The sequence below is a fragment of the Catharus ustulatus genome, chromosome 5 (genome assembly GCF_009819885.2).
Source record: "Catharus ustulatus isolate bCatUst1 chromosome 5, bCatUst1.pri.v2, whole genome shotgun sequence".
Lineage (NCBI taxonomy): Eukaryota > Metazoa > Chordata > Aves > Passeriformes > Turdidae > Catharus > Catharus ustulatus.
Window position 1 is genome coordinate 32,293,999 of NC_046225.1, and position 26,684 is coordinate 32,320,682.

The 26,684-nt window shown below is 43.1% G+C and overlaps 2 protein-coding genes across 3 annotated transcripts; one reads left to right on the plus strand and one right to left on the minus strand.

The window, feature by feature from the left end:
• Nucleotides 1-118: 118 nt before the first annotated feature.
• Nucleotides 119-1,697, minus strand: C5H4orf46 (chromosome 5 C4orf46 homolog). 2 transcript variants are annotated; one of them, XM_033060758.2, is made up of 3 exons: nucleotides 1,473-1,693; nucleotides 1,409-1,430; nucleotides 119-1,314 (listed from the first exon to the last, which is right to left on the minus strand). In XM_033060758.2, exons 1-3 carry the CDS (start codon nucleotides 1,556-1,558, stop codon nucleotides 1,159-1,161), a joined length of 264 nt encoding a protein of 87 aa, XP_032916649.1. In that variant the 5' UTR covers nucleotides 1,559-1,693; the 3' UTR covers nucleotides 119-1,158. The 2 variants fall into 2 exon arrangements, with proteins under 2 accessions (XP_032916649.1, XP_032916648.1); XM_033060757.2 differs by having other exon boundaries at nucleotides 1,409-1,697.
• Nucleotides 1,698-1,730: 33 nt separating this feature from the next.
• ETFDH (electron transfer flavoprotein dehydrogenase) lies at nucleotides 1,731-26,630 on the plus strand. The gene is made up of 13 exons (XM_033059609.1): nucleotides 1,731-1,843; nucleotides 3,485-3,631; nucleotides 4,027-4,256; nucleotides 6,328-6,409; nucleotides 6,712-6,830; nucleotides 7,148-7,225; nucleotides 10,515-10,661; nucleotides 12,395-12,535; nucleotides 15,410-15,553; nucleotides 22,585-22,753; nucleotides 24,889-25,071; nucleotides 25,400-25,621; nucleotides 25,897-26,630. Exons 1-13 carry the CDS (start codon nucleotides 1,810-1,812, stop codon nucleotides 26,058-26,060), a joined length of 1,860 nt encoding a protein of 619 aa, XP_032915500.1. The 5' UTR covers nucleotides 1,731-1,809; the 3' UTR covers nucleotides 26,061-26,630.
• The last annotated feature ends 54 nt before the right edge of the window (nucleotides 26,631-26,684 follow it).

Here is a 26,684-nt window from a genome sequence, read left to right on the forward strand (position 1 = left end):
CTTTGGTGAGATATGCAAGGATCCCCGACCTTGCCATTACTTGTTTTTCACGACACGCGATTATGGTTATATGCACTGTCACCTTTGTTTCTATCAGTAACAAAATAATAGTCAATACTTCTGAATGGTTGCAACATCTTTATTGCTTTCATAAGCAAACTACAGTGGGTCTTTCTCAAACTCCTGTAAGTAAAAATAAGGCCTGCTAAGAAGTCATGGCAAAGTCATGGTCTCCAGCAGCCTGCCACTGCATCTCAGCATAACTTTTCCACAGTGCTTGGTGAAGGTACAGGAGTGTCAGGACAGCTATTTATTACAGACAGTCATCTTTCAGACCAAAAGATTCTATTAATAGTAAGCTCTAGACCATCAAAGAAATCAATGATTAAAGCAAAGATAAAAAATAGAACCAAATATTGAAAAGCTCTGAAGTGCTTCCCCAGCGATGGGAGAATACATGTCACAGATTCTTTTCTAACTAATGGTAGCTTTTACTTACAGCTCAAATAATCTATCCTTCAGTAAACAATGCTGGTAAACTTCTACCCTGCAGAAATATATGGTACATCATAATGCACTTTATTACAACAAAAGGTAGGGTAAAATTGTTTGTAGTAATAAAACATCTTACAAAAAATAATCTGCAGTTTTACAGAAGAATAAAAATTGCTAAAAATAGTAGGATTTGGGATATAGAATTTTCTACAGCACATTATCCCATACTCAATGTGAAGAAAAAGTGTGTGTAACGAAAAACTGAAGTTAGTTCAAGTTTCTCCGGGGTTGGCAGGGTTTCTGCTGTTGACAGCTCTTAAAAAGGAGGATGACAATTCCTCCTCATAGAACACCACTTCCCTACCAGTAATGAGTTCTGAATGTAACACACATACTAACTTTGAATCTACCACGTTAGCACGAAAGAGAGAAAAAAGAGAGTACTGAGATCGCTTGAGCTTCTAAGAAGAACCTAAAAGTCAAAACTGATTCCCTAAACAAAGTTGGTAGACTAACATAAAAAATCCATACGAGAGCCCTCAAGTATTTGTGAAAGAACTCTGGGGGAAAACAAAACTCCACGTGAGCTCCCTAAAGGAAGCGGTCGAAATGAGCCCCGCTGCAGTCCAGGCCGAGCGGGCGGCTCGGCGGGCAGGGCCAGCGTCAGCCGCTGGGCTTCAGGGACTCGTAGCCCTCCCTCAGCAGGTCCCGCCACGTCCTGAGGAACCGGGCATTCTCCGAGCACTTGGTGGCCAGCTCCTCCACCTGGGCCGACACAGCCGACGTCGCCTCCAGGATCTTCGCCAGCGAGAAGGCGGCCTGGAGGGACGGCAGAGAGGTTGGGGGTCGCCGGCGCCTGGCAACGTCCCCGAGGGGGCCCCGGAGCCGCCCGAGGGCAGCGCGCCGCACTCACGTCGCCGATCTGCATCTCCACCTCCTGCAGCAGCTCCCGCGTGTCGCCGCCGGGCAGCCCCGGCGGCCCCGACCTCTCGCTCCCGCCGCGGACCCTCCGGGGCTCGGCGCCGGGCGAGCCCTCGAGAGGCAGCAGCTCCGCCTCGGCCATGTCCCGCTCAGCTCTCCCACGCCAGGAGCGCCTCCCACACGAGCACCGCCCACTGCACGCCCAGCCCCGCTCCCTCCGAGCGGCAGCAGCCGCACCCACCGCCCCCGACGACAGCGCTGGGAGCTGTAGTCCTGCTGCCGGGACGGGGCGGGGCGGACCCGCGGCTCGGCGCGCAGGCGCGGCGGGGTCGGCGTTGGCGGGGTGCGTGCAGCGCGGTTGCGGGAAGCGGAGAGTGCTCGGGGGCTGTTGCGATGCTGCTCTACTGCTGCACTTCCGCCGGCCGAGGTAACGCGCCAGGCCCGGCTGGAGGGCCCAGGGCCCGGGCTCGGGGCCGCCGCCCGGGCTGGGCTGGGGCGGCCGCTCGGCGCGGGATGTGGGGCCGGCGTCTGGCACAGCGCCGAGGCAGAGCAAAGGTCGCAGCTGGGTCGTGCCGGTGTCCGGGCGGACGCGGGGCCAGAGCGGGGCCGGCGGGCCGGGACCCCGTGCCTACCTCTGCCCGGCCCCAGCTCTGTGGCCCCTGGTTCATGCAGGCGTTTCCCATCGCTTTCCAAGTCCATGATTTCCCAGTAGTGTCGTGGCCCAATCTGCCTGTCCAGCGTTTGCACCCACCTCTGTTATTATCAGACATGTTCGGTGCAGAGTTTCACTTCTTTTGCATATGTGCAGAATAATTAATTTTTTTTTAAAATATGCTGTGTGAGTCTTAGTACTATCCGTTATGGCCGATTAAAAATAGTTCTGAAGGTTAACTTAAAGTTTCATAATATATATGTATGGATGTGGTGGTTATCAACGTTATAGAGTACTTGTTCTCAGATCCTCCCTGGTTGCAGGCAAAGGATAACTAAGAATCATGAAGTAGTATGATAATAGCTTTTGTGCTATGTTACTTAGGTATAGAATTCCTGTTAAGGAACCAACGTGGATAATACTTGCCACCTTGCATGTCCTAAGTGTCACCAGGCAAGGTTATGACACAGGGTGTTTGTGTGGCCTTGCCAATTGCCATTCTAAACTAAACATTTCAGTCAGCATGCTGCTTATTTATGTAGTTTTACAGAAATACTCCACTTTAAATATGGTATTATTCTTCTTCATCCCTGAAAATAGAAAATTTTTTAAGGAAGGAAAATTATTAGTCAAGGTACATTAATTCAGGGGCCTTTTAACTATGACTAGTTTTCGTACTAACCATACTAGGGTTTTTTATTACAAATCACACACACTTATTATTTGTTTCTAAAAGTGAAAAATGATGGCACATAGTAGCTCTCTGAAAAGAGTCCAAGTTTGATAATTTGAAACTATTTTTCATCCCTTTGCTTACAAAGAAATTCTGATTTATTCTCACAACAATTACTGTATCTGCAGCAAAGGTAAAAGTTACCTGTATCTACTGTTCTAGCTTTGGCTAAGCACTTAGGTTCAAGTCTGTGCTTTTACTCTAGACCACAGCATGTACTTTAGATGAACTGTCTTGTATTAGTAGTCCAAGTTGTGTGTCTCAACATATGTGGAGATGCCAGAGCTAAACTTGCATGTTTCTGCCATTGTTTGGTCACTTTTAATGCAGTCTGAAATAAACCTCTTGAAGTTCAAAATTAAATCAGACCTTAAAATGTGTTTCACCTGCATATACACATATTATCTTATGTCAGCTGTGCATGGCTGGCCTATGTACTGAGCCAAGAATGCTTAAAGGGGAAGCTGCTTTTTTTTTTTTCCTGATAAAAAATTACACAGCATCCTCCTAACTTGAAAATTTTAAAATCTGTGTTTATTGTTCCTCATCTTCATATCACCTGATAGCCTTTGGGAGGGGGAGGCTGTTATATTTGTAGTATTACTTGTGTCTCTGACATTTGGAAAATTTGGAAAAAATTTGGAAAACTGCTGATTTGACAAAGTTGTTTCTGGTTTTTGCAGCACGTCAGTGCTTTCATGCTCTAAAGCTGATAAAGAAAGATTGTCTTCTATCACTGCGTGTCTCACTATGTGCCTCTACTGCCTCTGTGCCTCGCATAACTACACATTACACAATTCATCCTCGGGACAAAGACAAACGATGGGAAGGTAAACACACTTCATTCTTTAAAGACTGCTTTATTATTATTGTCATTGCTGAGTTTTAAAGACACTAAAATGTGTTGCTGTGTTTTTCTCTTTATGGAAATTGTCTATGCTTAAATACAGTACTAATATTTCAAATGAAATTTTTGCTTACTATCTCACAATTAGTGTCTTTAGTGCTATAAAATAGTATCAGAAGAAACTTTATGCTTGTTTTCATACAGAAAATATGCAAGCAGCTTTTGGTTTAGTGATTATCACAACAAGATTTAGTTCTGTTCAGTACATATCTGCTTGGTTATTTCAGTTCTTACAAGGAGGGTTTAGGTTTAGTGAGAGAGAGGTTGGAAGAAATTGGAGATTGGCTTATGTTATTACTATTTTTTTTTCTGTTGAAGGAGTAAACATGGAAAGATTTGCAGAGGAAGCCGATGTTGTCATTGTTGGAGCAGGCCCTGCAGGCCTTTCTGCAGCCATTCGACTAAAACAGTTGGCTGCTGAGCACAGCAAAGAAGTGCGTGTTTGCTTGGTGGAAAAGGCTTCTCAGATTGGTGCACATACATTGTCTGGTGCTTGCATTGAGCCAAGGTCCTTAGAAGAACTCTTTCCAGACTGGAAAGAGCGAGGGGTATGTACTAGATTGTAATGAACTTCATATCTGACTCGTTCTGGTATGAGTTAGTACCTGGTACCATTAGTACAGTAGTTTCACGAATACAAGCCGCACGGATTATAAGCCGCACCCCCGGTGCCTCGACAATGTTGCTGTCTTTGTCAATAGATAAGCCGCACCCCGAATATTAGCCGCACTTTCGTTCGTCGCGAGAATCCGTGCGCAGCTTTCACAAATTGGCCAATTAGTAACAGGATCGCGGCATAGCGGGCTTTACTGGCTCGGGGCGGGGCCAGGAAGGCTCGGCCCGCTCATGGTTGCCGACGGGGCCGGGTGGCCCAGCTCAGCGCCACGGCTCGGCGGGGCTGGCCGGGTGGTGCTGCCGCCGCCGCCGGGCTCGCTGGCCCCCCTCTCCCGTCAGCACCGCCCCGCTGCCGCGTTCGCTCGCCCGGCTGGCAGGGCTGCCGCCGCCGGGCTCGCCGCCCGCCCCGCTGCCGCTTTCGCTCGCCCCGCTGCCGCTTTCGCTCGCCCTGCGCCGCGCCTCGCGAGCGCCGCGCCCGCCCCGCCCCGCGGCGCTTTCGCTCGCCGAGCGGCGCTTTCGCGACGAGCGGCGGCGCTTTCGCGGCGACGCTTTCGCGGCGAGCGGCGGCGCTTTCCGCGACGAACGGCGGCGCTTTCGCGGCGAGCGGCGGCGCTTTCGCGGCGACGCTTTCGCGGCGAGCGGCGGCGCTTTCGCGGCGAGCGGCGGCGCTTTCGCGGCGGCGCTTTCGCGGCGAGCGGCGGCGCTTTCGCGAGCGCCGCTTTCGCTCGCCCCGCTGGCAGGGCTGCCGCCGCCGCCACCAGGCTCGCCGGCCGCCCCCTCCCGTCTGCACCGCCGCCGCGTTTCCTCGCCCTGGCCGGCACTGCAGGCCCCCGCACCGCCGGGCTCCCCCACGCTGCTGGCCCCGATTCTGCTGGGCTTCCCCCGCTGCCAGGCAGCCCCACCCGCCGGCCTTCCTGCTTCTGCCATGCTCCCCTGCACTGCTAGCCCCAGTTCTCCCGGGCTCCCCCGCCATGCTGGCTCAGGCTCTGCCGCCCTCCCTGCCCCGCCCTGCTGGCTCAGGCTCTGCCGCCCGCCCCCACACTGCTGGCCCCGCCTCTGCCAGGCTTTCCCACCTCTGCCGGGGCCGGCCGGGCTCCAGCTTGGCTTGGGGCTGCCGCGGGCTCTCACTTCCGTGTTGGCAGCTTTTAGAATTTTGTTAATAGATTAGCCACTCCGGAATATTAGCCGCACTTCCGGGTTTCCACCAAAATTTTGGTCAAATTGGTGCGGCTTGTATTCGTGAAATTACTGTAATTAGCACCATTTTAAAATACATAGAGGGAACGAAACACAAGTGGGTACCTTCTTTTTAGTCTGTTTCCTGTAATTCAACAATGCTAAAAGTCTTTTAAAAACAAATATGCTGTGGCCTTTGCTCTTTTCTGTAGTAGTCCTACTGCATGTAACACGATATGTCTGGTGCAGCCTGAGGTGCCCTGCACTTGCTGCCTTTGTGCAAAATCCAGGTCCTGTGTACAAGTAGGAAGATGTTTGGCACCGTACCAATGATAGACTTGCTGGATCTGTACAATAGCTCTTTATGGAGATGGCAGAGAGTACACTGACTTCTGTGCAGACACTGTGGTGTAACAAAGGTCTAAGATGATTTTAGGAGAGAGGTCCCTGAGCAGCCATCTGACTTGTAGCCAGCTGCCTTCTGTCACCTGAGAGCTGCAAGAAGTCAGCCATCAACTCTGCCTTATGGTGATAAATCTGCTAGTTGAGCTGCCTTCTTTAAAAAGGTCTAAAATATTGATGTAGTACAAGCCTGTGTACAATAGATGTTATTTGCAAAGCCATATTTTTTTAACCTCAGTAGTTGTGTTGATTCTTGCCTGATGACTACCTCATAAAATACTTTATCTTCTCTCTTGTGATACCTTCTTATAGAAGTGCTATACTAAACCTGTACTTGACAGCCAGTTTGATAGTTTAATTTTGTTTTTTCTGTTGGATTGGCTAATAAGACATAATTCTCTACTTCTTCTATTTTATTTTTTGTAGGCTCCACTTAATACTCCTGTAACTGAAGACAAGTTTGGAATTTTAACAGAGACATCTAGAATTCCAGTGCCAATTCTTCCAGGTAAAGTTCAGTGAGGGAGAAGAGAGTCAGCTTCCTCTGTGTCTTCTTTAACTTCTCCATTAATCAAAAGAAGTTTGATTTGGTGTAGTGCAGCAAGTGTATGCAGACTATAATAGGTTACAGTGATACACCCTGTGTAGGTTATGGCTCTGATAACTCATGAGATTACCTTGAAGATAGTATCTGTAGATATGACATCTGCTGCATACAGCTTCAGTTATTTTGCTTAGTGTCTGATGTTTTATATGTGTGTTTATATGTATAATTTTTTATATTTTTTATATGTATATTTTTTTGCCTAGGACTTCCAATGGTCAACCATGGAAATTACATAGTACGTCTGGGCCACTTTGTGAGTTGGCTAGGTGAACAAGCAGAAGCTTTGGGTGTTGAGATATATCCAGGCTATGCAGCAGCTGAGGTACTAATGACATCAATGTGTGTTTATGAAAACTGGCTTTGAAACCCCCTTCAGTGCAATCATGATGATTTGTACATGTGCAGCATTCCTTTTAACTGATATGTATTGTTAAAACTGTGTTTCTCTGTCTAAATTTCCTGTCTTAGATCCAGCAAAGTGCAAGTGTATCATACAGTACGTGAATAAATACGTACTCTTCATGTTTGATCATTAAAGTCATACTGCTTAGAAGTTCTGCTTTAGAACTTTTAATGAATAGATTCAAAGTACAGTTTCATTACAATGTTTTTTGTTTGTTTGTTTAAATATTTCCAAAGGTACTTTTTCATGAAGATGGTAGCGTTAAAGGGATAGCGACTAATGATGTAGGTATTCAGAAGGATGGAGCACCTAAAGTAAGTATCTATCTTCCCCATAACTAGGGGTCTAATTATGGAAAATGTGATACCTCTTCTTCTACTGTCATCAGTAGTCTTGCTGCAGCATAAGAATAGTTGTAAAATTCAGTACCTGTCCTCCCTCTCTATTTGATTGGATTGATTACTTGTGAAAATTCTGGTCTCAGAACATTGTAAAATTTTTCCAGATTAGTAGAAAAAGCCTTCCCAGAAAAGTTGTCATGAAGGAGATTATGTAAGGATGTTTTGTCATATGTGAAATCTGGAAACAAGGGACAGAACTCCAGGAACTCCTGGAAAAAACATCCAAAGGTGAAATAGAAAGCTTTAGTCCATCTGGTAACTAGCAACATATAAGAGAGTGTGCTTATGCCTGGCTAGGTTTCCTTGATATATACAGCTGCAGTTGCACTTGCTGACAGTCTGCCTGCCTAGTTGGGGCAAGGTACACATAGAGTCTTTATACCTTTATGCTGATTGGTCATGTTTCTGCATCCAGGAGGTGACTACCTGCCCTAAGTGTCAGACTTAGATTTTTGTTTTTTCAGTGGAATCCAGAACCTGCCCTAAGTGTACTGTTTCCCTGTATAATATGTTGGGAAAATGTGACACCTCAGAGTTATTTGGAACAACTTTCACACAGAATTGACTACGTAAATGAGAAGTACAAGGTCTTTGTTTGCATTTACTTTCTTTTTTATAAAGTTTCGTTCTAGTTTCTTAGGGTTTCAAAGAAGTATTCACTATGACATTAAGTGTGGGCTATTTGTCCCCATTTAAGGTAGGGAGTGAGAAGAAAAGACTCATTCTTGTTTTGCGAGAATATAGCCAGTGGAGGAGTAAGGTATTTTTTCGAGTGTAATATTGTGTATCTGCTGTAGGAGACAGACATGCTCTTGTTTTCCAGTGCAGGCTTTGTCCAGAAGGTGGCACAAGTATCGTGTACAACTCCTACTGCAATGGAGCTTCATTGGGAGTTTGGGTTTGTTTTAAGATGGGAAGGAACAATTCTAGGTGTGTTTCTTAACATCCTCAAAACATAGATTTCTTTTTTCTTCCCCATTTGTTCTGGGAGATTGTATCAACTTCTTTAATGTACATAACAAGTGTGCATCTAGTGCAGCTTTTATTACTGCACTATCACTCAATTCAAGTTTTTTAGCTGTCAGTTAGGTCAGCTGGTACTACCTCAGTGCATAAAGGCTTGGGTAAGTAGATGTAGTTTGTATAACCTCCACCTTGCAGTCAGCACCAACCAAATAGAAATGACCGTGGTAAAAATACATTGTAGAAAGTTGCACATTGATTCTTGTGTAAATACTGAAGAAGGTTGTTAACTGTGAAATACAACTCTGTCACATTACTGAAATGTTTCAAAATAATGAATTTCTAATATTTACAATGTGGAGTTGTAGTAAATTTATTTTATGTGAAACCACTTCAAAGAGGACACTATATGTTCAAGAGGTAACTCTTAGTATCTTGTAAAATTACAGTAATTTCACGAATACAAGCCACATGGATTATAAGCTGCATTTCTGGGGTGTCGGCAATGTTTAGGTCCTCATCCATACATAAGCCGCAACGAACTATTACCTGCACTTTCGTTCGTAGCGAGGATCCATGTGCAACTTTCACAAATTTGCCAATTAGTAACAGAATTGCGGCATAGCGGGGTTTACTGGCTCAGGGCGGGGCCAGGCAGGCTCGGCCCGCTCATGGTTGCCAACAGCGCCGGGTGGCCAAGCTCGGCGCTACGGCTTGGCGGGACCACTTGGGGCTGGCCGGGCGGTGCTGCCACTGCCGCCCCCAGGCTCGCTCGCCCCCCCTGCCACCTGCACCGCCGCCGCCGCGTTTGCTCGCCCTGGCCGGCACTGCCGGCGCCCACGCCGCTGGGCTCCCCCACGCTGCTGGCCCCTGTTCTGCTGGGCTTCCCTGCACTGCTGGCCCCAGTTCTGCTGGGCTTCCCCGCGCCACCGGGCTTCCCACTTCTGCCATGCTCCCCTGCGCCGCCTGGCTCCCTCGCACTGCTAGCCCCAGTTCTGCTGGGCTTCCCCGTGCCGCTGGGCTCCCCCGCGCTGCTGGCTCGGGCTCTGCCACCCGCCCCCCGCACCGCTGGCCCCGCCTCTGCCAGGCTTTCCCTCTTTTGCTGGGGCTGACTGGGCTCCAGCTTGGCTTGGGGCTGCTGCGGGCTCTCACTTCCGTGTTGGCAGCTTTTAGAATATTGTTAATATATTAGCTTCCCCGGAGTACTAGTCGCACTTCCAGGTTTCCACCAAAATTTTGGTCAAAATGATGCGGCTTGTATTCGTGAAATTACTGTAATTTGTGTTCACACTGACAGTCAGAAATACAAAAAAATTTCACAAAATCCCATGACTCCTGTTTAAATGTAATTCTCAACTAGAGGGAACATTTTCATTTGTAAGTTACAAGCAGATTGCACCTGAGAGACAATTCCAAGCCAAAGCAGTAAGCTTCTTTTGAACCTGTGCTGGCTTACCTTGAGATTGTTTAATTGGGTGTTGCTGGAGAGCTTCATCCAAACCTGTTTTCTTTGTCTTTTTCAACATTAAACTTTCTGATTAAAATCAAGCTTTTTTCGTTCTAAAAAATTTGTAAACATAATCTATATTCTTGTCCAGTGTGCTCACAGATGCAGGTGATGTACTCATACAGTAGTATGCCAGTTCCCCTTACCTGGTTCTCAGCCTCATTGTTGGAATTTTTAATGAGAATTTTTTTATACTTGTATTTTATTTAGTTTAATTTTATTGTATGTTTTAACATTCCAGACTGGAGTAATGTCATTATTCTGAAGTAGTGGGTCCTTTTAGGAGCAGGGGTGATTCAGGTTTTTCAGATATGGTAGTTCTGTCTAGTCTGTGTCATGTGTGTTGGGGCACACACACACACATTTTATTGTAATGTGACTTAATGAGAAAATTAAAGTATGGTGTTGCAGGTGGAGATTCTTCGTTTGTCAGAGTTCCTTTGCACCTCGTGAATGAGCAGATTTGATAGAAGTGCCCTCTGATCTTGAAAGATTCTCTGATCTAGTAATTCACTGTGGGGCTGCTTTACTGGAATCCCCTTCCAAGACTTGCCAGGGGTGTGTCATGGTTAGGTGGAAAAGACAGCTGAACTAGAACCAAAATTTACAATGGTTTGTAGGTTCTGAGCTGTGTTACCAAGCAGTGTAAAATCACTTTATTACTCCCATTTTCTTGGTGTGGGTTTGGTGTTGCACAGACCTAACTGCTGATTAAATGCTGTACTTTTGCAGGCTACCTTTGAAAGAGGCTTGGAACTCCATGCTAAAGTCACAGTCTTTGCTGAAGGTTGTCATGGACATCTAGCCAAACAGCTGTACAAAAAATACAATCTAAGGGAGAATTGTCAACCCCAGAGCTATGGCATTGGATTGAAAGAGGTATTGCTTGCATAATTTTAACAATTAAATCTCATAAGACTTTAAGGTAGATTCTATTTGCTCTCTAGCTAATTTGTCTAAGACATAAGAATTAAAGAATTTGAGTTACACTTTCAGACTTCAGAATCTTTGCTGTTCTGAAGCTGATCAGAGCAGATGCTCCCTGAATGTCATGACTGTTCATTTCAGCTGCTGCTTCTCTTGTATCTGTTATAACTAGAGATACCTGTGTATCTTTTCTGTTAACATTTTCAAATTAGTAGTTCGTGAAATCTGTTTTCTGTACTTGTACTAAATGAGAGAGGGATTTGTGCTGCCTAATTTTGAGGGGCTTTAGTATATGAGGAAGGAAGAAAATAATTTCTATGGGCTTTCTATATGTTAGTGAAAGAGAGGAAAGTTGTTTCAGATGATGAGTCGTGGTCTCTGAAGCACCTTCTGGATGAGCCTGTACCTCCCTTCATTGGGCATGTAAAACTGGGATAGGAATGAGGTTTCCTTTTTAAAATATTCTATATTCAGGAAATATCACTCATGAAAAAGAGCTGTATTATTTTAGACTATGTTCAGAGTTTTGACTATAACATATTTATTACTTCAGTATGTGCTTACAGCTACAAAATATTGTTAAATGATTAGTTTACACTTTTGTAGAGAATAGCCACTCTAAATATGGCAATCTTAGTTGCAGTGTCTAGTATCATTAAAGAAGGGTTTTCCTGTAGACTTCTCTTGCTTCCAGATTAGACTGTATTTGATTTAGCAAATGGTGCAGTCCAGTAGGAGTGGATCTGAAGTAATTGGTGCTGATGAGCTGATATCTGTACTATGCATGCCTCAGGTTTTTTTACTTTGGACTAGCTGTGATCTAGTCACATAGACTGAGTGCCCTTTCATGACTGGAATGCTTTAGATGGACTTTTAGGACCCTGTCTTTTAGTTTACATGGAAGGAATCCAGTTCATGCCTCCCATGGCTGCTGTATGATGTGAGTCAAAGCACAGTAAGTGGGAAGAGTCAGAAGTCCTGCTCAAAAAATATGCTCTTTAATCTAAACTGGAACATTATTGTAGATGTGCCCTCTATGCTTGAGCTCATCTTATGGTGCTCAACTGCCCTCCTGTCATTAGACTGTGCTTGGCATGTACCTCTATGGTGCAAAGATGTTTTGTGAAATGAGCAGAAAATGGACTCACTCCTGAAAACATGAAAATCCTTCTCAGAGTTCATCATGGGTCAGTGGAGCACTGGAAATATGTAGGAGACAGCAGAGGTGAGACAATTTGCTTGACGGAAAATATTTAGATCAACTCAGGCATATTGCTTTGCCCTGACCTTGAAAAACTCACAAGAGAATTCATAGAATCATATGAAAAAGTAATTCTTTTAAGAAAAAAAATCAACACAGGCATTTCATTCTGTGGCATAAGTATCTGTCAAAGTCACTAATATTAGGAATCTCGTGGTTGAATGAAAATTTTGGGGTGTAGTACTGAAGTCTCAGTCACATTTTCTGATATACAGCATTTAAAGAGAGTGATATTGGGAAAATCTTAAATGGTAATAAAAAAAACTATACTGAACAGTTGGTATTTTGCTGTATGAATTTTTGCATTGCTCATAGGAGTAAAATAAATTTCTCTTATATGTAATTGTGTGTTTGTCTTTTGATATGTTATTGAAAGGCCATTACTTTGCAATCTGAAGTAATTTTTTTGTCATCTTCATTTCAGTTATGGACTATTGATGAAAAGAAATGGAAACCAGGAAGAGTGGAACATACTGTAGGCTGGCCTTTAGACAGACATACATATGGAGGATCCTTTCTTTATCACTTAAATGAGCGTGAGCCTTTAGTTGCTCTTGGATTTGTGGTAAGTAAAGTTAGTTTTTTCATTCTTGCTTGTTGTTTGATCTTTATTTTATGCAGTTTCTTTTCTCTGTTTTACTGAGAAAAATGTAAATACAAGAATAGGAACGTACCAAATTTAGTCCTTTCTCAGTCTTAAGTGTGCTTGTGCCCTTTCTAGGGAAGGCTAATTTGTCATTAATATTAATATGTCATTAATCCAGTGTCTCTTATTGAGACCAATTAGAAAACTTATGAATAATTTCTTAGCAAACCAAACAAATTTTGGTAAGGGCAAAACCAAATGACTAATCAAAACTGTGCTCAAAATATTCTTGTAAGTTAGGAAATCTAAATCAATCTAAATCACGTGTACTTTGTACAGTTCCATGTCCTAATTCACGTGTCAACCTTGTGTGTAACTCTGCTTTTTGAGAGAAGCGTATAAAGTGGAAACACTGCAGGCCTACAAGCAATGTCCCTTTAATTTTGACGTCTTCACTTTGTTTTTGGCGTTCTCGACCTCTGTTGGCATTGCCCTCCTTAGCAACTGCCTTTCTGAATTGGGCAGGCAGCTTCTTCCTGCTTATTACCACTTTATCAGAAGCAATGAGATTACTAGAGATAATCTGGTGTCATTCTGGCAGCCAGGTAATGCAAGGAGCAAGGATTGGAAATATTCTCTATCACCTACAGTTCAAAATGAAAAATTCACTATTTACCCTGTGCACGTGCTTCAACACAGACATTGTAAGAGTCAAGCATACAAATTGGACTTCCAGCAGCATGGGACTGAGCTGACATGTCTGTCTCCTAGATTTCAGAAGGATTATAGAGTGTGTGGAAAAACACTATTTTTGTCTAACTGTTTTGTAAGAAGCATTGAAAAGAAACTTGTTAGCTTTCTCAGACACACATACTTGTCCTGTACAGATTTCCAGTATTGGAATTAATAAGCACAGTAATTTCACGAATACAAACCGCACTGTTTTGACCAAAATTTTGCTCTCATACCGTGAAAGTGGCTAATATTCAGGTGCGGCCAATATGTGAATAATTTTCTGACATTTTCAACCCTGGGAGTGCAAACCAAGTCAGTGCGAACTGCAAAGTCAAGCTCCTGCCAGTAAAACCCTGCATTTACGCAGTTGTTACAAATTGATACTCTGTTGCGCGGCAGGTGGAGCTGCTCTGTGCAGGTAGCACAGGGGGTGGGGAAGGCAGAGCAGCTCTCTCCTGCTGGCCCCACGGCTCGGGGGAGGCAGGGATAGCTGTCTCCGCTTGGCCCCGCGGCTCGGAGGAGGCAGGGGCAGCTCTTTTCTGCTGGCCCCGCGGCTCGGGGAAAGCAGGGGTAGCTCTCTCCTGCTGGCCCCACGGCTCAGGGAAAGCAGGGGCAGCTCTCTCCTGCTGGCCCCACGGCTCGGGGGAAGGCGGGCAGCTCTCTCCGCTTGGCCCCGCAGCTCGGGGGGCTCCCGTCCCCGCGTGCCGCCGCCGCAGGAGCAGGCAGGCTCCATCCCCGGCTCCCATCGCTGCCGCAGGTGCCGGCGGGCTCTGTGCCCCCCCTGCCGCCACGGGGCAGTGCCGGGCCGGGGTGACCGAGCCCAGCGGTGGCAGCGGCCGGCCCCAAGCATCCCCGCCGAGCGGCAGCGCCGAGCTGGGCCACCCAGCCCTGTCGGCAGCCCCGAGCCCTCATGGCCCGAGCCGAGCCAGTAAACCCCGCCCTGCCGCGATTCTGTTACTAATTGGCAACTTTGTTGCACGCGGGTCCTCGCTGCGAACACAGAGCGGCTTATACTCGGGTGCGGCTTATTTATGGACAAAATACGAAATGTTTGCCAACACCCGGCGATGCAGCTTATACTCAGTGCAGCTTGTATTCGTGAATTTACTGTACATACAGTAGATATTCAAATCCTGTTTGATTTTAGATGGGCTGAGAGTTCTGATTCTCAGAGAGAATGGTAGGTAAACAGTGATGTTCTCTCCAGAGAGGAAAAAAATCAGCTTTTGTGTGAACACACAATCACTTTTTTTGTCATTGAACTTTATACCTATTTCAGTCTGAGATTATTCCTGTTGTAGGGTCACTTTACCCTTATTTTGAAACTTGTTCATTAATTTTGTCTTGTCAGCAACACAGATGCAAGCACTGCTCTGAAATCAGTGAGCTGCTACAGATACCAAAGTCTTAATTTGCTGCTGACTCATGATGTATTTTTTTACTTATCTCCAATAAAGCTCACAGGAACCAGAAATAATCCCATTCTCAAAAGAGAAAAATTCAGCAAGAGAATTGTTTTTGAGAGTATCTTAAAGATGGGAAATGCGGAGTATATATTGGATAAATTCTCAAATGCATAAGAATCCTGGGCATCCAGCTCACTGGCAGTCTTTTTTACCCCATTTTCTGCTTTCTTCATTGCTCCATTGTGCTTTATTACAATGGCTCACCTAACTGGAAATTATAATTGACTACTAAACAATTTGAAGAATTGTTTAAAGTATGAGAGCACAAGGACATAGCAATCAAAAAATAATTGTTTACCTCTTTTTTCAGCTTTTTTTGGGCAGAGATATGAAATACAAATTTAAAACAAGTTTTGCTGCTTTTCCCACCCATTAAATCATGCTTAATCCTTTTAATACCAAAGACAGCTGAAAGGAAGTTACAATGTATTTCAGGTGAAGACAAGAGCAGACTTGTAGCAGCAAATTTTTGGATTTACTTCTGCTGTACCATTTATAGAATGTATTTTTGTCAGTAGTTTAAGTAGAAAGATCCTGAGGTTGCTTTAGTATAAAATAGATTTAAAGACTTGATGTGGTTATATGCAATTGTTTTAATTTCAAATTTTCTTACCTTATTTTTATTAATGTGCACTTTTTCTTTTTTTTTAAGGTGGGTTTAGATTATCAAAATCCCTATTTGAATCCATTTAGGGAATTTCAGAGGTGGAAGCACCATCCTAGTGTACAGCCTACTTTGGAGGGTGGAACAAGGATTGCCTATGGTGCCAGAGCATTAAATGAAGGTGGTATCCAGGTAATTTTTTTCACAAGCTTTTATCTTTGAGTTCTCTATAGCCATGTATTTAGTGCTACACATTTGGGTTGCATGCTGTACCAAATGTTTTGCTGGACAGAAAACCTTGTCTTGCTGGGTACTGGCTGCTGAGATTTGCTAGGACTTAGGCTCTGTCATAACTGAAAATTTTCTGACATATTCCCTTTACTTTCTAAATGAAATACAGAATCATAGAAACATTTAGATTGGAAAATACCATTTACATTGAGTCCAATAACTAGTCCATCACTACCAAGTCCACCACTAAACCATGTCCTAAGTGCCACATCTATATGTCTTATCCGGGGATGGCAACTCAACCACTTCCCTGGGCAGCTTGTGCTTGACAACCCTTCCCATGAAGATATTTTTCCTAATATCCAATTGAAACCTCCTTTGGCACAACTTAAGCCCCTTTCCTCTCTTCCTGTCACTTGTTTCTTGAGAGAAGAGACTGACCCTCCTCTCAGTGCACCCTCCTTTCAGGAGGTTGTAGCAAGCAATAAGGTTCTCCCTGAGCCTCCTTTACTCCAGGCAGAACTCCAAGATGAACATCCCCAGTTTCGCTCAGCTGTTCCTCATAAGACCTGAGCTCCAGGCCCTTCTTGAACTCTGTTGCCCTTCTCTGAACACATTCCAGCACTTCAATGTCTTGTGAGGGGCCCAAAACTGGACAAAGAATTCAAGATAAAATATCGCCAGTGCTGACTACAGGGGAATAATCACTGCCCTGGTCCTGCTTGGCCATACTATTTGTGATCCAAGCTAGGATGCCATTGGCCTTCTTGGCCGCATGCTGTCTCATGTTCAGCTGGCAGGCCTCTCCATGTCCCTTTTGCTGGGCAGTTTTCCAGTCACTGACCCAAGCCTAAGGCACTGCATGGGGCTGTTGCAACCCAAGGACAGGACACAGCACTTGCCTTTCTGGATGTCAGTGTAACAGGCCTTGGTCCATAGATCCATCCTGTCCAAATCCCTCTACATCAGATCAACATTCCCACCCAGCTTTGTGCTCCCTGCAAACTTACTGAGGGTGCACTCAATCCCTTGTTCAGGTTATTGATAAAGATATTAACTAGGTGTAACCCCAGTACTGAGCCCTGGGGAACCCCACTAGTGACTGGCTGCCAACTGGATGTGATTCCATTCACCAGCATTCTCTAAGCCCAAACATCCAGGAAGTTTTTTACCCAGCAGAGTGTTTGTCCAAGCCATGAGCAGCCAGGAAAGTGGAATTTATATTGCAGTCGAATATATTCAGCAGCAAAGATGCCGCAGACAATCTTTTGTTTTGCCTGGAATCTTCAGGAACACAGGATAGTACCACTGATCTGTTCCTGTGGGCTCTTCCAAATTCCTTGTATATCCCAGCAAAAGGAAATCCTTTTCAGTGCTTGAGCCTTAAGTCACTGATGGTGCTGAAATTGTAATGTTGTTTGGCAGGTAAATCTTTACTTCTTCAAATACAAATACATTGAGTTTCTTTCATGCACAACTTTGAATTTCTGCTTTTTTGGGAGGTGAATACTTTGTTCATTTTGTTAACTTAAGTAGTGTAAAAAGTAAAATTTTGAATATATTCATCAAGACTTAAGGTCAGTTGAAAGGGTTGGAAAAGCTTGCAAAAAATGGTCTGGACTTTATATTTAACAGTTTTAAAGTACTTTCAACCTCTTAGCTTCTCATCTTGAAACACCAGGCATGGCAGTATATTCTGTACTCCCAAATCCATCTTCCAGATGCTCCTTTCAGTTTGGACCTTAAAACTAGCCTGAGTGTTCATGATCTGCAGCCTGTGTGTGGGGCCATGCTGCTCTGCCCTCTGACTCCTTTGCCTTTCCTTTTTGAACCTCTTAGTATAAACGTGGCTTCGTGCAGTTTTTGCAATACAAGCAGAATTTCATCACAGCGTCACACTTGTCAGTCATGTGGAGTTAGGCTCAACCCCAGTGTGCATTCCTGGCAGTGAGTCATGTGGGTTAAGGATGCAACTTCTTGATTACATCCATGCTACACATTTAATCAATCTGAGCGTTGATTTTGTCCATTCTGCAGTGGAAATAAGGCATATCATATTGTAACACAGCTGTGTTACTGGCTTATTTCAAAAACCATTTCCACTCCATTATTAACACAGATACAATGCAAAATACCAATATGTTTTAATCTAGACTTTTATGCAAGAAGAGCTTCTTTTTCGACCCTGTGTACTGGTTTCTCCATCACACATAGTCATTGAATTTCTGGCTTTGGTGAACTAGCCAGATTGTGCCTTTAGTTGCACCCTCCTCATACTCAAAACCTATAGCTGAAAGAATACATTACAGTAATTTCACTACTATAAGGCACGCCAGATTATAAGGCGCATTTCTGGGCAATTTCCGAACTTTTGCCAATATATAAGGCGCACCGGACTATAGGGCGCGCTTTTTTTTTTTCGCAGCAAGGATCCACTGCCGGCTCCCCCTGCGCAGTTACTGGCTGCGGCCCCGCCTCCACCTGGCTGCCACAGCCCTGCCAGCTCCTCTCATGGCTCACACTTCCGGGCTGGCAAATTTCTGGACTTTGTCCATATATAAGGCACACCAGACTATAAGGCGCACTTCCGGGTTCAAGCCAAAATTTTAGTCAAAAGGGTGCGCCTTATAGTCGTGAAATTACTGTGTATTTTTAAAATCACTTGCAGGCATTGTGCTAAGTTACACAGTAGAACTACAGATCTCTGCCTCATTGTTGGACATCCTTGTTGGAGTTTAAACCAATATGTCCTTACTTTGTATTATATATTATTATAAATATAAATTATTATATATATATTGTTATAAAATCATGTTTTGCTTTGTTGGCTTTTTTGGTGGTGATTTGTTTTTTTGATTTTTTTTGTATTTCCGATAGATTTGTCTAGGTGATTTATAAAGTCACTCTTTTAAAAGACTTTTTAATACATGGCTTAATAAAAAAAAGCTTTATTGATGATTCACTTAGGAAGAGTTTTAAGATTAGCTCTTCTTTTGCATGTGTTGCTTTGATTAATAACCGTAGCAATTTGACTAATTTTTATCACTGTAGTCCAGGCATATTTTCTTATGAAGTCATTCTGTAGTTCGTTTTTTATTTTAGTGACAGAATTGCATCAAGTGGTGTATAAGCGTTACCATCAACCTCAGCTTTTTTGTTATAGATAACCTTATGACCTTGATGTTCAGGTCTTTAGCACAGAGTGAAGGGTGAGAGTGCACATGTTTTTTAACATATGTGGAAGGAAGGATCAGAGTTCAGTAACTAAATCTCTGTTGCTACTATTTCTTATGTTTATTCAAATTGCAAAACAAAGCACTTAAATTCCCATGCATCCTCTATTTTGTCTCTATTTTATCAAAAACTTTTGAAAGGTTAAGAGTCTTGTGTGAAAAAAGGTGTTGCAGTTGTTGAGCAATGTATGCTATGAATACCAGGGGGAAAACCCTTTATACTAGCTCTTGGTTGCCAGAATTGATGCCTGGAAAGGCTGACCTGGAACAGAGACTAGACAGAGCAAAAGGAATAAAATAGGTATGTATTGAAAGGATACACTTTGGGCAGTGCAAGAGCCTGGCTACAAGAGCCTGGCCAGCGCTACACCCAAATCAAATCCAAGATGGATCCCGGTCACTTTTTATAAATTTTATAAATTTTACACTTTTATAAATTTTGGTTTATCCGCATATTGGGGTCAATTGTCCAACCACCAGGCTATAAAGTCTCAACCTCCTGGCTCGCCCCGTTTCCCTTGCAATTGTTTCTGCTTTTTGGGTACCAGTTGCCCTTGATTCTCTAGCTAGGAAAGGATTGTTTTGTCTAGCTACCCTGTGAAGAGAACTTGCTAATACCTAATAGGAAGTTTCAGAGTTATACAATAAGCAGCAGAGAATTGAGAAATACAGAAGCTAAAACTCAAGGCATCACTGACAATCTATTTAAGTTAAGCCCTGATTCGAGCTAAAGGGAGGAAGAAACATGAGGTTTCCTGGTAGGAAAAAACTCTGCAGGGAGCAGATGTCTCCCCTTCTCTAAAGCAGTCTTGTTTTGTGTCTGCATCTTAGGGGCATGATATGTTTCTTCCACTGACTGTGAAAGCAGGCACCAAGTGCCTTAGTACTAATAGTAAGAATTACTACCAAAGCTGCACTATGTGCTACCTTTTGTGTTTCATGGCTCAGCTTTAATCTCATTTATTCTGTAGCAGTATGTTGGGTCACTATGTTTCATATTACACGAAACAGTGGTTGCAGAAGAAAAGCACTTGTTTACCATCTTTCTATGCAATTCAGAGAGTCAGTCAAGAAGTCTTTCTATGCTTATGTAAGTGTTGCACCATTGAATCCTAATAGATAATATGGAATGGCTATTTTCTGTGAAAGGAGAGAACATCCTGCATACTTAATCCTTTTGAAATAGTGTTATGTAGCTGAACTTAAAACTTCTTGACCCAGAAAAGTACAGTAATTTCACAATTACACGCCGCACCGATTATAAGCTGCACTTCCCGGGTGTCAGCAACGTTTCGTTTTTCCTCCATAAATAAGCCGCACCGGATTGTAAGCCGCGCTTTCATTCGCAGCGAGGATCCGTGTGCAACTTTCACAAAGTTGCCAAATAGTAACAGAATCGCGGGATCACGGGGCTTACTGGCTTGGCCCTGCTCAGGGTGGCCACCAGGGAGCGGCCCCAGCCCCGCTCACCGCTGCCGCCAGGAGGCAGGGGAGCAGCGTGGCAGCCGGTGCCGCCAGGAGGAGGGAGAGGGGCGTGCCCGGCCGGTGCCGCCGCCACTGCCCCACCGCCACCCGGGGCCGGGCGGGCTCCACCTTGGCTTGGGGCTGCTACTGGTTGGGAAATTTCCAAAATTTGTTCATATATAAGCCGCTCCTGAATGTTAGCTGCGCTTCCGGTTTGGGAGCAAAATTTTAGTCAAAATGGTGCGGCTTATAATCGTGAAATTACTGTAAGTTGTAGTTGTGTTTTCAACCTGAATTACCTTTCCTATGAATCAAATCTCTGATTAAACAAATTGCACAAAACACAGAGGAAATGTTGTGTGACATAACTTTTTTTAATGGTTGCTATATGACTATACAAAAGTAAGCAGTCCTGAGTGACTAGTAAAGATGTAACAATTGAACAAGCAGAAGAAACAAAGCTTTTGGTTTTGGTTATCTTAAATTCCAAGGGGTTATACTTTTTGGACATTTCTCATGAAATTCAACTACAGTAATTTCACGATTATAAGACGCACCATTTTGACTAAAATTTTAGTCGGAAGCCGAAGTGCGGCTTATAATCAGGTGCGGCTTATATATGGACAAAGAATGAAAAGTTGCTGTTTTAGTTTGGAGGACAGGTGTCTGCTGAGAAAGGCAGGAACTTCTCTTGAAATGGAGAATGTAAACCACCTCCCTCCAAATTAGTATAATTTTGAAATCAAGGGGCTTTCAGGCAAAGATATGGGAATTAGGAATAACAGTTCTTTTCTAGGGAAATTAAAATAGAAATACAGTACTACAAAGAAACAAACTCCAAACCCTGACAAAGTCAGAGTACAACCTGACACCGTGTCAGGCAGGGTGTTAGTAGCAGTCCCATTAAATGCTGGTTGCAGTCCTCCTGCAGTGATAGATGTGATTCAGTTGAAGCAGTGGTCCTGTAGAAGGTGCAGTTTCCCTCTAAAGGTCTGGAGGTGATGTGGAGAAATCCAGTTTTCCTCTGGAGTCCAGTGGAAAAAGGGGCTACCTTAGTGTCCCAAAACCTCTGTTTTTATCTTGATAAGAAATGTTGGGCTCTTCCCCCTGGCTGGAGCAACTTCCAATGGGATGAAGTAATTTTATCAGTCCCACAGTGGGACTCAATGGGCCATTAGCAGAAGATGCCTCGCTGGAGGAAGGATGGGTTGTGAAAAGATAAAGAACAATGCCCCACCTGTTTTCAATGGATGGCCCATTAGCAGAATATCTCCCATGGAGATAAGGATTACTGCCCCCACCCTCAACAGATGGTGATAGAATAGATACCTTTTATCATACTCTGTATTGTAACGTGCGGCTTTTAATCAGGTGCAGCTTATATATGGGCAAAGAACGAAAAGTTGCTGACACCCGGAGATGCGGCTTATACTCAGGTGCGGCTTATAATCATGAAATTACTGTACTTGTTTAGGTTACTACAAAATTAATTCTTTCATACAGTTTTAATAAAAGCAGGATGCTAGATTAAGACATGCTGCTCAGTACTAAAGACTTTTGGAGGAAGGGTATGTTCAGAACTTACCTTCAGCAATTTGCAATTTAGGCTTTAATCAGTGCTTTCTTCTCAAAGTTCTGCAGTCAGTCTGCATTTTGAAGCTGTTCCTGGTCTAAAATCATCTTGGTAGTTGAGGGTATTCCTTAGTTAATATAGGTGTATAACACAGTATGTTAATACTATTGATCTGATACTTGCAAATCATCTTGGCTGTCTTAGGTTTGTGAGTTGACCATACTCTGACATTATGCTTACAGAATGGGAGTAAGATGGTGATATAAATCAGTTGGATGTGAGCAACTTCTAAAATAAGGAGGAAGGGCAGGCATGATAGCAAAAAGATTTGTGGAAAAAAACACTGTGATATGAGATGGAATGAGTACAACTTACTGTGTGGTAATCAGGGAAACAAATTGAGGTGTTTTATTTTTGAGCTTGAAAGAGGAAAACCGTATCAGTGGGTGATACTACTGGAGTTTTGCTGCAGATAAAGCAGCTCGGGAAAGGATATAAGGAAAATGTCACTTCCGTACTCAGCCCAACTCAGTGTCTGTGTTCCTATATGCATATTATGCTCAAATTCTGTAAGTGGAGTAACTGGTGAATGTTTAGAGAGTGCACATGCCAAGTCTGAAAATGGAAAGGACACTCAAGCTTTATGCCAGTTTAATTTCCAGAATGTTATTTTCATTTTAACAAACAAGAATGAAACAACCACCTTTCTGTTTTCTCTTCAGTCAATACCCAAACTCACATTCCCAGGTGGACTATTAATTGGTTGCAGTCCTGGACTCTTGAATGTTCCCAAGATCAAAGGAACACATACTGCAATGAAAAGTGGCATCTTGGCTTCAGAAGCCATTTTTAGTCAATTAATCAATGAAAATCTCCAATCAAAGACAATAGGTAAGATCACTTTGAGTTGTAATTACCTTGTGTTCAATTAGAACCACCACCAACTAACAGCAGTAATTAATGGCTGAATTAATTAGTTGGAAATGTGAATAAATAATGAAATGGGTGTGTTTAAAGTATATTTTATTTTTTTATTTACTATTGATAATGTCAAATTATTTAAGAAAGAAATTAATATTTGCTCATATATTCATAAGTATTGATCCAACTGCTAGAAGCTCTAAAGCTTATGCTTCCTGTATAAGTAAACAAGAATAGTTTTGTTCCTACAAACACAATATAAAGTAGTGCTTTGTGATTCAGAAAGCGCTACTGAAAGCCTGCCAAAACAGGAAAAAAAGAATAAAAAGGTGTGGATTAAGTGTAAGCAAAACTGCATGAGATTTTTTCAAATTTGCTCTTAGGATGCTCTTTCCGTTCAGTTCTTTCTTCTGTCTTTTAATCTTTTAATTGTCTCAGTTTCAGACTATGTGTATTTTATTTTATACGTAATACAAGCACATTGTAGTAATCACCTGGTCCTGACCACCTTGAGCTGTCCCCTTAAATCTGTTAATAAACTCTGGAGAGAGAGAGAGAATTAGAATTAGAATTTCAGTAACTCTGGAGATAAGATACTATAGCCAGGTGCCACATGATGATTATTTTAGAAATCTCCTTTCTGTACTGGTAGACTCAGGATTAATGAGCTCTCATTCAGCTTAAATGCACAGAACATGTGCTGAACAATTAAAACTTCATCTTGACATGCTGAAAGGTTAGAATTCACCTGAAACTATGAACAGTGTTGGTGGGTAGTGTGCCACTCTTGTTTGATTATGGACAGATTTTATATGCTGTTTTCCAGTCTTGTCAAGACTGGAATACTACAACCCACTTTCTTCTCCTTGCAGGGATAATGGGCTTTATGGGAAATACAGACTGAAGCATGTTTCATATGTAGACAGGGCTTAAAATTTATTATTTAGAACATTTATTTCTATACAGTAGTAATGGAGAATGGTGAAGGCAAAGCTGTCAAATAAGTTTCATTTGAAGAAACATTATTTTTTAAGATAATTACTTGACCTTAACTACACTGGTAGATGTGTCAAATGTGAAATGTTCTAGTATTTGTAAAGAATACAAGCAAAGAGTTTCAATCAAAAGTTTGCAGTCAAATATATCTCATGAATGTGCTGATTACAAAGAAATTAATTATCTAGCAGTGGCATTATCCATTGGGCCATAGCCATAGTTACTGGAATGGGACTTTGGTTGCAAAACTTCTTTGGAAAAAACTTTTGAACATGACATTAGAATTGCAAACCTGGCTTTGGATCACAGGTAGACTGTCCTGGTCAGCACTCATATTCTATGACTGAGTAGCTGCTTTTCCACAGAGGTGCCAATGTAGCCACCTGTCTGATTATATTTTGCTGGCAATTTAATGCTGCTTGTGGCTTATTTAATAGAGGCTACAAAGGAGCAGTACAGTAATTTCACGACTATAAGGCACACCGGATTATAAGGCACACTTCTGGGTGTTGGCAAATTTCCGAACTTTTGCCGATATATAAGGCACATCGGACTATAAGGCGCACTTTTTTTTTGCAGCGAGGATCCGCTGCTGGCTCCCCCCACACGGTTGTTGGCCAAGGCCCCGCCTGCACCCAGCAGCCACGGCGCCATGGGTCCCTGGGCCTGCCTGTACCCAGCAGGAGCGCCGCCGCAGGCCCCCCTGCACCCGACAGCCGCAGCCCCGCGGCCCAGCCTCCACCTGGCAGCTGTGGCCCTGCCAGCTCCCCCCGCGGCTTGCGGCTCACACTTCCAGGTTGGCAAATTTCCAAACTTTGTCCATATATAAGGGGCACTAGACTATAAGGCGCACTTCCGGGTTTGGGCCAGAATTCTAGTCAAAAGGGTGCACCTTATAGTCGTGAAATTACTGTACTTATCTGCCAACAAAACAGGTCTCTTGATTCAAGAGGCTGAAACGTTGTCTAGTATATTCCTAGCTTACAGTTCTGAAATTCTCATTTTGATGATTTCATTGCTAGCAGTTGCTTTTATTCAGCATTTATTTTATTATTTCAAGGATAGTCTTGATGTACTGTAGGTACCTAACAAGTAATATACTGCCTTAGGACTTGATGTGCAAGAATATGAAGAGAACCTGAAAAAGTCCTGGGTCTGGAAAGAGCTGTATGCGGTGAGAAACATCCGACCATCCTGCCATACTGTACTTGGTGTATATGGAGGAATGATATATACAGGCATATTTTATTGGCTGCTGAGAGGAATGGAACCATGGACATTAAAACATCCAGGTAATTTCATTATCTCCTGAAGAAGATTCTAAATTTGTATGTCAGTCTTTTCTGGTCTTAGTTTCAGCTAGTACACATCCGGTCCACTGGTGAGGCCTTAAAGTGTAGAAAAGAAATGGATGATAAAGCGTTGCAGCAGACTGTCGTATTAGCTATCACACAATGTAAATTAAGACATTAAAGTACTGCTTTTGTCTTGTGAAAAAGACTACCTTTTATGAAGTACTTAGTTCTGATGACAATGAAGTTAAAACAGCTTAGTTAAATTGTTCTTGAGTAACTGCAAATTACAGTAATTCTATACTGAAATTTATTAAAATGTATTTAGGACCAGATTTTGCTCAGCTCAAGCCAGCCAAAGACTGCACTCCTATTGAATACCCAAAGCCTGATGGAAAAATCAGTTTTGATCTCCTGTCATCTGTGGCTTTAAGTGGTACAAACCATGAACATGACCAACCTGCTCATTTAACTCTCAAAGATGACAGCATCCCTGTGAGCAGGAATCTGGCTGTATTCGATGGACCAGAGCAAAGATTTTGTCCAGCAGGTAGGTAACAAAAATGTGTGTTCTTCAAGAAGGATCCACCTGGCCTCTTACTTATTTCAAGCATTCTATCCCAGTTTTCCTCCCAGAAGGGGGTTCAGTTGCAGGTCTTAAAATATGTTAACAGTACTTTTGTGATGAAGTAACTGTTAAACATGTTAGAAGGGAATTAAGTCACATTAGTACTATACTTCCCTCATTACACTTGCTGGTAAGTAGAGTATACATGCAGGGGGAAGCTGTTCAGCAAAGTGATAGCTCCCTTCTTGTCTTTGCAGGAGTCTATGAGTATGTTCCTCTGGAAACAGGAGAAGGATCAAGGCTGCAGATAAATGCTCAGAACTGTGTCCACTGCAAAACATGTGACATTAAAGACCCAAGTCAGAACATTAACTGGGTAGTACCTGAAGGTGGAGGAGGACCAGCTTATAATGGAATGTAAACCAACAGAAGATCTATTCAGTGAACTCTGATCACCAACAATTACATTGGATTATTTTATGCTGCAGCATAATTAATGTACAGCACTGACATGAATGTTAAAAGAGTTTGAGACTAATGTGCCATTCTGAATTTTACATATGACTGTTGCATTAAATGGAAAGTTGGTGCCTTCTAGTTAAACCCTAGCCTTATTTAAATAGGACTTCTTTACAGCAGCTGTATGGCAGGCAAAAGTTCTTATCGAGGCTGACAAAGGAGCTTTGGATCTTGGATTTACTGTTGAAGTTCAGCAATTGCAGGAACCATATCTAGAATTGTGGGTGTGGTGGAATAATTTAGTACCCACCTTTAAAAACGTATTTTGTCTCTAGGTGGAGTGATTTACATGTAATCATACCTGGCAATCAGGGAAATAAATCAGTCTAGAAAATGGTCACTGCTTAAAAGTGTTACATTTTACATCAAATTTACAGTTTTGCTTGTCTGGTTGTCTTTTTTTCCTGATTATGATAATAGGTAATACCTATTGTAAAGTGGTTCTAAAAAAAAAAAGATACTTGCATCTTCATTCTACGTCTACCAGCACTTTTATTCCTTACAAAAAATCAGACCTGCTCTAATA

What these genes read in the sequence shown, in the direction of transcription:
- C5H4orf46 (XM_033060757.2), bottom strand. Translation starts at nt 1,558, where the DNA reads ATGGCCGAGGCGGAGCTGCTGCCTCTCGAGGGCTCGCCCGGCGCCGAG. An exon ending in TGGAGATGCAGATCGGCGAC is followed by an intron (nt 1,315 to 1,408) that starts GTGAGTGCGGCG and finishes CCGTCCCTCCAG; the next exon opens with GCCGCCTTCTCGCTGGCGAA.
- ETFDH (XM_033059609.1), top strand. Translation starts at nt 1,810, where the DNA reads ATGCTGCTCTACTGCTGCACTTCCGCCGGCCGAG. An exon ending in CAGGCTATGCAGCAGCTGAG is followed by an intron (nt 6,831 to 7,147) that starts GTACTAATGACA and finishes ATATTTCCAAAG; the next exon opens with GTACTTTTTCATGAAGATGG. An exon ending in TAGTTGCTCTTGGATTTGTG is followed by an intron (nt 12,536 to 15,409) that starts GTAAGTAAAGTT and finishes TTTTTTTTTAAG; the next exon opens with GTGGGTTTAGATTATCAAAA.